Here is a 12,966-nt window from a genome sequence, read left to right on the forward strand (position 1 = left end):
GGGAGTGTACAGTGCTGGCTAAGGCCAGCTTGTGGCACACCATGTCCCAGGGAGCTTGGCAGCTGAAGCGACTGAGGTGGGGGGGGGGGTCAGTGGGACAGCACGACTTGAGCCTCCAGAAGCTGCAGTGGTCCACAAAATCTCAGGTTTGAAGCATGATAGGGGAATAGTTTAGGCAGCTAATATTAATTAACATCAAGGGCTGCACACTGGCAGCCCAGCGGCTGCTGTGGTGCCTGCACAGTGTGAAAAGAAGTCAGGATGTCTGGAAGCTGAGTATGCTCTCAAGACTGTCACAGGAGTCAACACTACTATAGTCTCACACAGGCTGCTTACATTTTAAGATACCGTACTGCTGGGTCTCTAACGACATTTGAACTGGGAACCTCTGGTTGACACCTTACTTTTGTTTTGATCAATCCAGGCAGCTAAGAAGGGCCAGAATCTTCAGAAGCAGCCAACTTTGGATTCAGCTGTGAGGAGCTGGGTCAATCAGAGGCAGAGGAAGTAAGGTAGCTGCTGACATTGCTAAAGAGAAAACTGTCATCAAAAGTACTGCTATCAAAAATGTCTAATTATTCAGACACAGAAACTAGCTACGCTTCACTTAATTGAGGAAGCCAAGGCCAGGAGCTCTTAATTGCAGGGAGGCAACAGACACACTTTGTAATGATCGGGTCTGAGGTATATCACATTGCATTGTTACCACAAAGACTTAAAGTTCTGATGTTTGTAAATTATTTACCTTCACACATATACCTGAGAGTAGGATTCCAGGCTGTATTTTTCTAACCCACTCTTCCTTTCTCATCTGCTTTTTTGGGTGGAAGACTATTGGATAAGCAAGTTTTCCAGGGATTGCACAAAACCCAAAGGCCTATCTTATCTATGAGTTTATGGCATGATATCCAAAAAAAGTTGCGGTAACCTGTTTGGAGTTGTTGAGGAAAGATGAGCTGCTCCTAAAGGGATGTTAAAAGGATGCCTTTTTGTTACAGCGTCAATTAGAAAAGCCACAGTATCACCAGCAGCAGTCATTATCCTGAAGAATTCTGTTTGAATTTATAGATCTGTGCCCATCTTAAAATAGAAAACATGACCTTAGCAATATAACCCTAAAAATGAGACTTCTGCAAAATAAGCCCCTAATAGTTCAGATAATTTATCCCCAGTATATTCTACAGTGGTGAGCTGAAAATGAAACAGAGAGTTGCCTAGCACAGGCCTTACATCATAACTGGTTTTCAATAAATATTTGGTGAAAGAACAAATGAGTTAGTAAAGGACTGAATCTCCACTTGCATCTTTAAGCAATATTTTCTTCAAATTTCACGTGAGGATAAATTCGTGACTCACTAGAATGATTTTTTAAAGCACTCTTTGTATCACTAAGAATGGCATCTTAATAATCCATCAACACATATCCAGCCGGACAATTTCAAGGCTTTCTTCTACTATATAATCCTCCTTAGTGAGTCAGAAGATAAACAGTTTGGGAAGGCACAAGAATGTCTATAATTGTAGCTGAGAGGAAGTGGAAATCGAAGGGAAACACTTTCAAAGGATGATTTATCTGAACTGCAAAAGAAATCAATTTATAACACATTGAGTCAAATGTGGAAGACAACCACTTTCAAGAATCTAAAATGCTTTACTTGTATATTATGTGGACTATTTCCACTTAAAAAAATTGGCCTATAGATGGAACACACTTGGATTTTTTTAACTTCACAAGTTTTACTTTTCTTCCTCTTGTTTTCACTGGTGGCCTTTTTGAGCGTTTAATGTGTGCTGAGCATGGGAGCTGTAAGGCAGGGCAAACATACATACGGTTTCCATGTGCTTGTTATAGGAAATTTACTTATGACTCTTGCGAAGTTTAGCTTGTTATGTTCTGTTAAAAAAAACCCAAGTCCTATTAGATGATCATTAACAGATATAATGCAAACAAGATTGTCAACTTTTTTGAGAACAATTCAACCCTGAGAAAAGGAAAGAAATTCAAGTTTGGGCAGTTGATATGAAAATATGTTACAACTGAAATTGTATGCCTCAAAACAAGAGCAATGAGGCAGAACTGAATTTGTTCTTATCTACTGAGGAGACATCACCAACAGGGTGACATCTAGTCACAGGCATGTTCGCTCCATCAACAAGCCTGGATACAATTGCATTCATTTAAGAAATGACACCTCTGGGAAATTCAGCAAAATGGTAGTTTTCCACATGTTTATCTACTCTTTAGTATCATAAATCAGGGGACTCATTTTAGACGGGTTAGTGTTGCTTATGCCAAACTGCTGCCCAGGGAATGAGCACGTGGCTGTTGACTGTGTTAAAAGATAGCTGAGGCTCATTTCCACCTATCCAGACCTTTATCACTTTTTTTACTCACACACACACACACACATACACACCTCTCAAACCTTTTATGGGGTGTTTTTCCTTGAGATGGCCCTTAATGATTATTTTAATCTAGTTTCACCTATACAACTATACTGGAACTATTGATACATAGAATTCAATGACCCAGGCAAATTATATCCTTTTAGGAAAGCTTTTATTATAGGTAGAGAGCAACTTTGCAAAATAAAATATAATAACTAAAAATTAATTTAATATAGATCTATGATATGAAATAATATTAAAGTAGGTATACACAGTACGTGTTATAAATTTACATAAAAGCTGCCAGACTAAAAAGATTTAATATAATCACCTCCTTGATTACACTTACTTTCCTGAAAGAAAGAAGAGCAACACGGTCACCTCCACTGCATTTCATAGGGGCTCTGGGAAGCATTTGTATCATCAGGGGAATAGCTGGATCAATTTCCTCTTACTGGTTTCCGTGAAGGTGTGATATCATTGGTAACACAACACTGAGATGAAATGCGAATTTGTCGACTACACCTACAACACCTAGTCTGTGCATGCTTTGAAAGGCAATACCCTAGTTTTAATTTTTAACTTAGCTGTAGTACTACCTAGATATGAAAAAAAGGGAAAAAATGAAATAAACCACTGGAGGAAAGAATTTTGCCTAATAACTACCACAATGGAGATTCTAAACTATTATCGTGACAATGGAGAATGTCAAGATATTATTTCAGTGTTCTCTCAATGCTCCCTTGTGTTGAGGAGACTACCAATCTTGCTATAATTCATAATTAGAGGATTATGAATCCTGTAATTGTGGAAAGAAGAAAGTTCTAAAGTATTGGTGCATTTAGATATATTAGGGTCACTGGTCTTTGGGCTCTGAGGGTTAAGTAGAGCTTATAGAAGTGGGTGTATAAAAGGGCAACATGAGGGACCCTTGTCTAATTGAAATGTCCTATCTCTTGACTGTATCAATGTCAATATTCTGGTTGTGAAGTGTTACCATTGGGAGAAACTGGGCCAAGGGTGCATGAGATCTCTTTGCATTATTTCACAAAACTATATTAATCTAAAATTATCTCAAAAATTAAATAAAAATTCCCAATTTTAAATTTTAATTTAATTAAATGTAAACCTATAAACATTTTCCTATACTTTTGGGATCAGCTGTCACTTGTCTGTGAATGAAACTTACAGATAATGAAATAAATAAGCACTTGAGAAATAAATACTGAAGGGAAAATTTAGAAATGTGTCCTAATGTTTAAGTAAATTTTTGTTTTTTTCATCAACATGTGAGCTCCTAGGAGTGATTTAATAATGCAGACATAATTCCTGCTGGTAAAGTAGTTTCGAATATCTCTTAATTATACATTACAGTTATAGATATAAAATTATGATCTTCAACATTAAAAAAATTGTCTATCAGTAATAAGAAAATTTGGAAACTGATTTAAATTATTCTGCAGTCTCTTAAGAAAAAAAGACTCAGTTTGGATATTTTGGAGATTGATATGCCTGCTGGGGACATCTAGAAGTGACGATCAACAAAAGTAAACCCTGTCTAAAGATATCAGAGGGTCAATAACATAAGAGTCAGAGGGAAGTAAGAGGAGATAAGTCCAATATTTGGGGCTACCTTTTCCTTAGGGGCATTTTATGATGGAAGAGAGAGGAGCATAGAGTTTGAGAGGCTGATCAATACTTTTGATAGCTTAGAAAGTCTAGGAGATAGGTATCAGAATCCAGGGCCCACTGAAGGGAAGTATACTAGAAATATACTTGCCTTCATAGAGACTGCAGCCTAGTTGCAATAATTTCATTCTCTGAAATAGGATTAAGTTAATCTGTAGTTCTAGTGCCCAACTGTCCATAATATTCCCAGGCGCCTGATAGAAGCCACAGTAACAACTCTTTGGAGTAAGAAAATATTACCCTACACCTTAATTTATTCCTATAAATAATTTTGTACATTCAATGACCTTGATATAATTTAGAAAAATAGGCAGAAACTCAAGGAGATAAAACAATATAAATGAAAACCAGCAGAAATAATAGATACAGTAATAGATAATAGAGCAGATCTACTGGGAACCCAGTGGAGTTATCAAAGACTTTAAAAATAACTGTTTATTATGTTCAAGGAGACAAAAACTGAGATAGATAATTACAACATAATTGACGTATGTGTGTATATGTGACTGTGTGTATTAAATAGAAATCTTAGTACTAGAAAATACAAAATCCAGAATTCAATGAAGAGACAGTCAAGAGACAGAACAGCAGATTAACAAGAGTTGAAGAGTGATTTAACGAATTGAAAGCAGGTTAGACAGAAAATATCCAAAAGGAACGACAAAGAGAAAATTAATGGAAAATGAGGAAGATACATTAAGAGATATAGGGGAAACAGAGAGGAGATATATCATCTGCGTAACTGGAATCCAAAAGCAGAGGGGACGGAAAATGGAGCAGAGGCAATATTTGAAGATACTATAACTTAGATCATTCCAAAACAGATGACAGCCATCAAGATAGGGTCAAGAAGCCCTATAAATGCCAAGCAGGATTTTTAAAAATGTGTAAAGTAATACAAGAATAAAAGAGTGGTAAAAGAGCAAAGTGACAAAAAGAATAGAGTAAAACTGCTGAAAATGAAGGAAGGGAAGAAAAAATAAAATCAGCTAGAGAAAAACAGAGATTACTTTCAAAGGAATCATGAAAAGATTGATACCTAATTTTGCAATAGAAATAATACAAACCACAAAAAATGGGTTAAAATATTTTAAGTGCTGAAAGAAAATAGGTGCTAATCTATAATCTTATACCTGGCAAAATTATTCTTTAAGAATGAAAGTAAGATAACGAGACTTTCAGGCAAACAAGACAAGTAATTTATAATCCTCAGATTTGTACTAATGGACTTATTAAAGGGTTTTCTTCAGGTAAAAGAAAAACAATTCTTCACGGAAACTCAGAGACACAAGAAGGAATAAAGGATAATGAAAAGGGTAAATATGGACATAAATCGAGAGCAATGATTCTCAAACTTTAATGTAAATCAGAATCACCTGAAAGGTTGGTCAGAAAACATTGTGAAATCCCCCATCAGGATTTCTGATTCAGTATGTCAGGGTGGGAATTTATGTTTCTAACAAGTTCCCAGGTAATACTAATGCTGTTAGTCTGGGGCCTACATTTTGAGAACCACTGAGGAATATTTGTTGTATAAAACAATGATGTCTTGTGGGGTTTAAATTTATATTGTATTAAAATCCATGAGTATATGGACAACTATATTGTGACAGTGGTAGCTCTTCTGTTCAGTAGGCAAAAAAGACAGTCCTTTTGATAAATGGTTCTGAGTCAATTAGATACTCATATATGAAAAAACAATACTCGATCCCTTCCTTACACCATGCACTAAACTCAGTCTCAGGTGGATTGCAGGTTTAAATGTGAAAGGTAAAAATAAAACTTCTAGAAGATAATATCAGAGAATATCTGAGTGATCTGTTTAAGACATTCTTGAACAGGACACAAAAAGCACTATTCATAGGGGAAAAATTGAACTACATGAAAAGTTTAAATTATGTTAATCAAAAGACATTATCAAGAGAGTGAAAAGGCAAGCCACAGACTGGAGGAAGATATTTGCAACACATGTAACTGACAAGGGGTTCATATTCAGAATCTATAAAGAGCTCCTACAAGTCAATAATAACAAACCCACTATAAAAATGGGCAAAATTCTTAAAGTGACACTTCACACAAAACGCTATGGCCAAAAATTGGTGAAAAAATATGAAAACTTGCTTAACCTCGTTAGTAACCATGGAACTGCATATGAAAGCCATCATGCAATACCCCTGTTCAAAATCAGAACAGATAAAGTTAAAATGATGGACAATAATAAGAACATGTGAGAACTACTAAGGGGAGGGTGAACACAACTATTTGGAAAATAGTTTAGCATTGTTTACTGAGTTTGAAGATGCATATCCCATATGACACAGCAATTTCATTCCTAGGTATGTTCATGGGCACTAAGAGACATGTACCAGAATGTTCATACATCATAATTCATAATAGCTCCAAGGAGAAAACAACCGAAATTTCCATCAGCAGTAGAATGGATAAGTATATTGCTTATAAAATGGAATTCCATACAACATCATTGAATATGGATGAACTAACTAAATGCAACAACATGGGTGAATCTCACAAACATAATATTGAATCAAAGCAGCCAATCACAAAATTACATAAGAATGATGACATTCATTTAAGTTAAAAAAAAAAGGAAAAACTAAATTGTAGTTTATAGTTACTTCGTTTGTAAAATTTTAAAGAAAAACAAGGAAGCGATTACATTCAAAATGAAGATAGGGTGGCTTCCTTTGTTGGGGAGCAGAGGCCAGTAGTCAGGGGGAGAGGGGGCTTTCTGGGTATTGGCAATGTTCTATTCCTTAGCCTGGGTGGGTATTTACACATGTGTTCTCCTCGTAATATATCCTTGAGCTGTACATCTTGTTTTGTGCCTCTTCATGTACCTTTTATTTAACAATAAATGGGATGAAATGTTTTAGAACATAAATTGCTTACTCTATCCATTTCAAATAGAGCAGTAAACCAAACTGTCCTTTCACATTGCTTGAAAATACCTGAAGCCCTTGATTTAATTATTTTTCCAATAATGCTTTAATTAATCCTCTGGTTTAGTTAATTTATTCTCATATCCTAGTTCCTACATTACTTTGCATTAATTTGACAAAGCAAATTAATATTAAATAAGAATCAAATGCTCTGAAGTCATTTGGATAAACACCTCGTTTAATTCTTAGATGTCTTTGTGTTCTTATGTTGGTTTCAGAACTGATTTCAAACATACAAGTAGAGAGAATAATAGTACCACCATTGGAAGAAGGACTTAATAGTTTGTAAATAATTAAAAATATTCTTATATCTACCTACTGACCTACTCCAATAACCCCACTGCATGATAGAAGCTATTTATATCATATATTGATATATTAAAATGAACTTTAGTTGAGGTAACTCTTTTATTGATAAATAATAAAAATATCATCACTAAATATAGGTCATACCATATCACAGACCAACAAATTTTATTTTATTTTAAAAATTCCATTCTAAAAATATAGTCTAATATTTCCATCTCAGAGAACAAAATTAAGCAATTGGCTTTTAAGCACCTTGAAGGATCCAAGATTTAACTCTACTTGCAAGCTAACAAGTTAGCTGGCCACAGTTTCATGGATGCAGGTAAAAGATGCAAAACTCCTGTGTTAAAGATGTAAGATGCAGACGCAGCAAGTGGTCTGGGAATCAGAATATTTTGTGCTGGTTTCCTGAGCCCCAATTCCCACAAGCCTAAGAGAAGAGAGTCAGATAGTGTTTACACACACAGTGGGTGGTGTTACAGTAACCAGTGTAAGCCTGCCTGCCCTTTGCTCAGAAGAGAGACACTATCTCTACCTTCCAAAGCTCTAAGCAAACCTACCCTTTGTTCAGATGGACGTACTATCTCTAGCCTCCAAGGCTCTTGCAAGTCTGTTCACTATACACAAGACCTTGAAAAGGCAGTCTGGAAAAAAGGGCAGTTAGTGCCTTGTTTGTAAAACATGGCATGAGCACAAGAGATCCATGGAGAACACTCTCTCCATATTGCTAATGGCTAAAACCTCTTTATATAGTTGATATCAGACACATTTTCTTTAATTTCTGGAATACTGGCCAAAATTGAATTTTTCAAAACTTTTTGAAATGGGAGCCAAATTATTTAACAGTTCATATTGCATTCAGAATGTTTTTGCTGGAAAAGATTCGCTCTGAGCTAACATCTGTTGCCAATCTTCCTCTTTTTTTTTTCCTCCCCAAAGTCCCAGTGCGTAGTCGTATATTCTAGCTGTAAGTCCTTATAGGTCTTTTATGTGAGCCACTGCCACAGCATGGCATCTGACAGATGAGTGGTGTGGTTCTGCACCCGCGGAACAACGCCCTGCTGCCAAAGCGGATCCTGGGAACTTGAACTATTAGGCCCTCAGGCTGGCCCTCAGAATGCTTTTGAGTGTCATAATCACATAAAGTCCTCGAAGGATCTTAAATATATATAGTGTATATATATAATACACATACACACAACTATATGGCTTATTTTCTGCCTCTCCCATTTAAAATGCAAATTCCTTGAGAATAACGACTATAGGTGTGTGTGTATGTGTGTGTGTGGATATGTGTGTGTGTAATTTATTCTCTTATTCTCGTTCCTACATTACTTTGTACTAATTTAATTAACAAAGTGGTATAGGTCTGCCTTCCTTTTCTTTCTTTCTTTTTGTCAACACCACCACTATGAGAATAACAACAAAAAGCATGTGCCTGTAATCTGAGGGTTCTAGTAGTCATCAAAGACAACAATGTTTTCTTATCTTCAAGTTCATCTATCCATAGAATCTAGGACAATGCCCCACATAGTGGAGCTCAGTAAATGTTTGTTGCATTGAGTTGACTTGAACTCAGGACCCAGATCCACAGTTTGTAAGCCACAAGTCGCTCTTAGTGACACGCTCAGTAATATATGCTGTGCTTTGAAAATAGAAAACATTCCTTTTCCTCAAACCCATAGACACTTATCTTAAGCTCAAAGACTCCTGTTCATTTATGATGATTCTAGAATAGAATGGATAAAACTGAGGGAACGATCATATGCGTCTCCAGAAATATTTGCTTTATTGTGAGATGAGAAGGGAGTCAAGGAGAGCCTATTTTTCCTTCCTCTGAGAACTGTTTTTTGTTTTTTGTTTTTCTGGTGCTCATTTTCATCCTCGTCAATAAGAATTTAGCAGCCAGAGTTTGTGGTTGAAATACTATTCATATAAGATCCTCCGGAGGCTTAATCATCAACACAATGCTTTGGAACCACTCTGATCTTTTCTACATCAAACATTTCTGTCAACAACAAATGCGGGAAGTACAAAATGTTTCGGTACTCCTTCCACATCAAAATTACCTCCTACAGGAACTAGAAAATGTGCGTCAATGTGAATTACCATCTACAGCAGCTACTCGCGGGGCCGCTCAGGGGTCTTGCACACAAAGGGTGGGAGAGGGGCGTGGGGAGGCTTCGAGGCGTCGCTGCTCCACCTAGCCAGGCGATGCCCGCCCGAGTAGCCTGCCGGGGAGTGGGGACAAGGCGCAGGCTAAACTTGGGGCTCGGGATATTTGAACGCCGCGGAAATTGCCGTCCCACCCCGAGGAGTGAGGGAGAGAGGAGCGGAGTGCGTGCGCGAGCTGAGTGAGCGCTTACGTCGCAGCGAGCTCTGTGCTGGGATAATTAGAGAGGAGTTGGGCTGCGCCGAGTCCTCTTTTAGCAGCGGCAGCCGGAGCCGCAGCCGCAGCCGCAGCCGCAGCCGCAGCAGCCCGGAGGGGCGCGCCTGACTCCCGCCGCCCGGGCGCGCACGGGGACAGGCCCGCGCCCCGCGGCAGCCGCCCCGTCGCGCCCACGGCCCCGGCGGCTCCGGGCGCACAAAGGCGGCGGCCGCCCGCGTGGCCTTCGCGTCCAGGCGTTCGAATCCCGCTCCCTCCCTTCTCCTCTCCCGAAGGCGAGCATGGCAGGGCCGGGCGAGGACCTGGGACAGCGGTGGCCCTAGCTCTGCACCCCCACCCCTCCTGCTGGGAGAAGCAGCGGGCTGCTCGCGGACGATGTGGCCAGGGCTGCTCCCCAGTGCGTCTTCCGCCCGGTTCCCCGCTGCCGCCCCTCTTCTCTGCTCGCTCCATCCCACCGAGAGGAGTTGATGCTGCTGTCGCCGCCGACGCCGCGGAAGCCGCGGCTGATGGATGCCGGGGAGTGCCGCATTGCTTAGCGTCCCCGCCTCCGGGTGTGCTGGTAGGAGCCGGCTGCTCTTTCTTCTCTCTTGCTTTGGGGTTTTATAGAAAAGGTAGAGACATCTTAATTTTATTCTCCACTCCTCTTCTCCACCCCACCCCCCATTTGAAATGTACATTCCCGGGGAGACCCCTCTTTCCCCCAGCAGCAAGTCCGTTGAAATAAAGGGCTAGAGGAAGGCAGAAGTTGGGGTGGGGGTGGGGGGAGCCCACGCTGGTGCCAACGCCACCAAAAACCCTTCTGCTACCTTATGAGATCACGGTGTATCTAGGAGGGGAGGAGGGAAGGTGCGCTATCTGCAGAGTCTCCACCTAACTGGATCATAATCATTTTAAATAAGACCCCACAAATGTCTTTTAAAAATAGCATCTTTGAATAAGCAGAAGGAGAAATGAGTTCCTTCCCCACCCCACCCCCCCTTTCTCTCTCTCTCCCTCTCTTTTTTTTTTCCCTCTGGCAAAGACACCCTCTCCCCGCCCTGGAGCTCAGCGCTGAAGAGCCACCTTATTATTAATCAGAATTCCCATCGTTATCCCTGGCAGGCGCATCCTTCAGTGGGCACCGCAGAAGCATCACAGAGCTGGGGCTGAGATGTGCGTGGGGGTTGTTTTTGTTACATCTTGGAAGAGAAGAGGACGGTACCAAGATCAGCACCAACCGTACTGGGTGCGATTAGGGGTGTTTTGTTAGGAGAAAGGACCAGAAGAGGAGTGCCGGGCCCGCCGAAGGTCTACATCTCTTTAAAGGAAAAGGAAGAGGGAACAGAAGTGGGGCATTGTTTGTAGGGGGTGGAGAAAGAAGTTTATATCCCCCACAGAAAAGCTGTGGGAAAGCAGGAGCAACAGGGTAGTTGATTGAACACCAAGACAAATAATTTCCTGTAAAGAAGAGGAAGCAGGCAGCTGCGAGGTCTGGAGGCTAGAGGGTGGTGGTGGCAAGGGCCAGGTTTGCTGTGGGACTGTCAGCCAGAGGAAGGGAAGGCTTGGGAACAAACAGAACAATGACTCATTTACAAGCTGGTCTCTCTCCTGAGACCCTGGAGAAAGCTCGCCTGGAGCTCAACGAGAACCCGGACACACTGCACCAGGACATTCAGGAGGTGAGGGATATGGTCATCACCAGGCCGGACATTGGCTTTCTGCGCACAGATGACGCCTTCATCTTACGATTCTTGCGGGCCAGGAAGTTTCATCACTTTGAGGCCTTCCGCCTTCTGGCCCAATACTTTGAGTACCGGCAGCAGAACCTGGACATGTTCAAAAGCTTCAAGGCCACTGACCCTGGCATCAAGCAGGCGCTGAAGGATGGCTTCCCTGGGGGCCTGGCCAATCTGGACCACTATGGCAGGAAGATTCTAGTCCTCTTTGCTGCCAACTGGGATCAGAGCAGGTAAATCCTCAATCCAAACTTGCACAAGGGATTTTTTTACTCTCCCATTTTCCAGAATTTATCCTGAGTAGTGTCATAGTTTTACAGCTTTGATGTTTTTATTTATTTGGCTGGGGAAAAAGAGAAACTGGAACTAAAAAATGGGTTTTTGGTGGGTGCCCTGGGGGATGGGAGGAAGGCTTTTATTTTTATCTTTGAAACTCTTCCTTCACCAGTACCCAGTTTCTGCTGCAGCGTTAATTGATTCCTGAACCATTTTATTGTGCCACAATCTCAATCATTCAACTTCTAAATAAAGCTGCTAAATTTCTCACCTTCTGAATAAGTTTACTGTTCTATGGAGAAATGAGGATGAGAATGGAGACAACTTCTCCTCCTTCCTCTTTAAGAAATTCTTAAACGAGATTCTTCATCATCATCATCATTATCATCATCACTATCATCATCATTATTACCATCATCATCTCTCTCAGTACTGAGGTTTTATTTTTTAAGAATGCCTGGCATTCAACCAAGATCAAATATTTTTATAGCTTGGGTACTTTTCTGCTTGGTGATGTGTAGAAGAAGGAATAATATGATGAGTGTCACTTCAAGGAAAAGGAAGAGTTGTACCCTCTGTCGCTGAGAATGCCTACCGACACTGAAAATACAGGCTGACTGGTGTGCTTGTTCTACACCTGTCACTAATCTAAAGAATATGTTTCCTGTCTGATGTGATTTTTCATCTTTTGGAAGGAAGTGGAAAATGTTCAGATATGTCAGTTGGTGGGCTTTTTGAGCTCTCTTGCTTTTTAATGGGAGAGAAATATTCTTATTTCATCTACATTATAATAGGAGAATGTAGAGAGTGACTCTCTACTTCCTCAATCGGAATTATTTTCTCAGACTGAAAGATATAAGAAATTATAAAAGGCTCCTGTGTAGGGTAGTTTCAATTAAGTTCAAAGTTAAATATATTTCATGGAGCTTAAAAATGTTACAAGAACTATGAATCATAAGAAGCCGGTTGTTAAAATATTGGTGTATTTTTAGTTCTGTGAATGGTGACTTTTGATGCATCTGGTTAGGTTAAACCATCTCTGCAAGAATTGTAAAAGACTTTTAAAGTTAGTGAGAAATCTTATAGATCTTGTAGATCTATATGTCTAGATAGGCTTCTCAGAGTCTTGGGATCTTAGAATGTAAATTAATATTTTCACCAGGTTTTTACCCTTTAATTGGTCGCCTTTTCCCTGTACTTCTAGGTTGAGAACTACTCTGATTATTTTTTAGGTAAATATAAA

The 12,966-nt window shown here is 39.9% G+C and overlaps 1 protein-coding gene and 1 long non-coding RNA gene across 2 annotated transcripts in view; both read left to right on the forward strand.

The window, feature by feature from the left end:
* Nucleotides 1-12,966, forward strand: part of LOC147914543 (uncharacterized) — a 487,630-nt gene that overhangs the window by 322,989 nt on the left and 151,675 nt on the right. The window lies entirely within an intron of this gene.
* CLVS2 (clavesin 2) overlaps nt 9,944-12,966 on the forward strand; it is a 66,262-nt gene continuing 63,239 nt past the window's right edge. Inside the window, exons 1-2 of the mRNA XM_087443756.1 lie at nt 9,944-10,291; nt 10,834-11,680. Coding sequence (XP_087299882.1) covers nt 11,292-11,680 — 389 coding nt within the window. The 5' untranslated portion in view covers nt 9,944-10,291; nt 10,834-11,291. The remainder of the gene's footprint in view (nt 10,292-10,833; nt 11,681-12,966) is intronic.

This window comes from Ceratotherium simum, chromosome 19 (assembly GCF_057802395.1).
Source record: "Ceratotherium simum simum isolate JZ-2026a chromosome 19, ASM5780239v1, whole genome shotgun sequence".
Taxonomy (NCBI): Eukaryota; Metazoa; Chordata; class Mammalia; order Perissodactyla; family Rhinocerotidae; genus Ceratotherium; species Ceratotherium simum.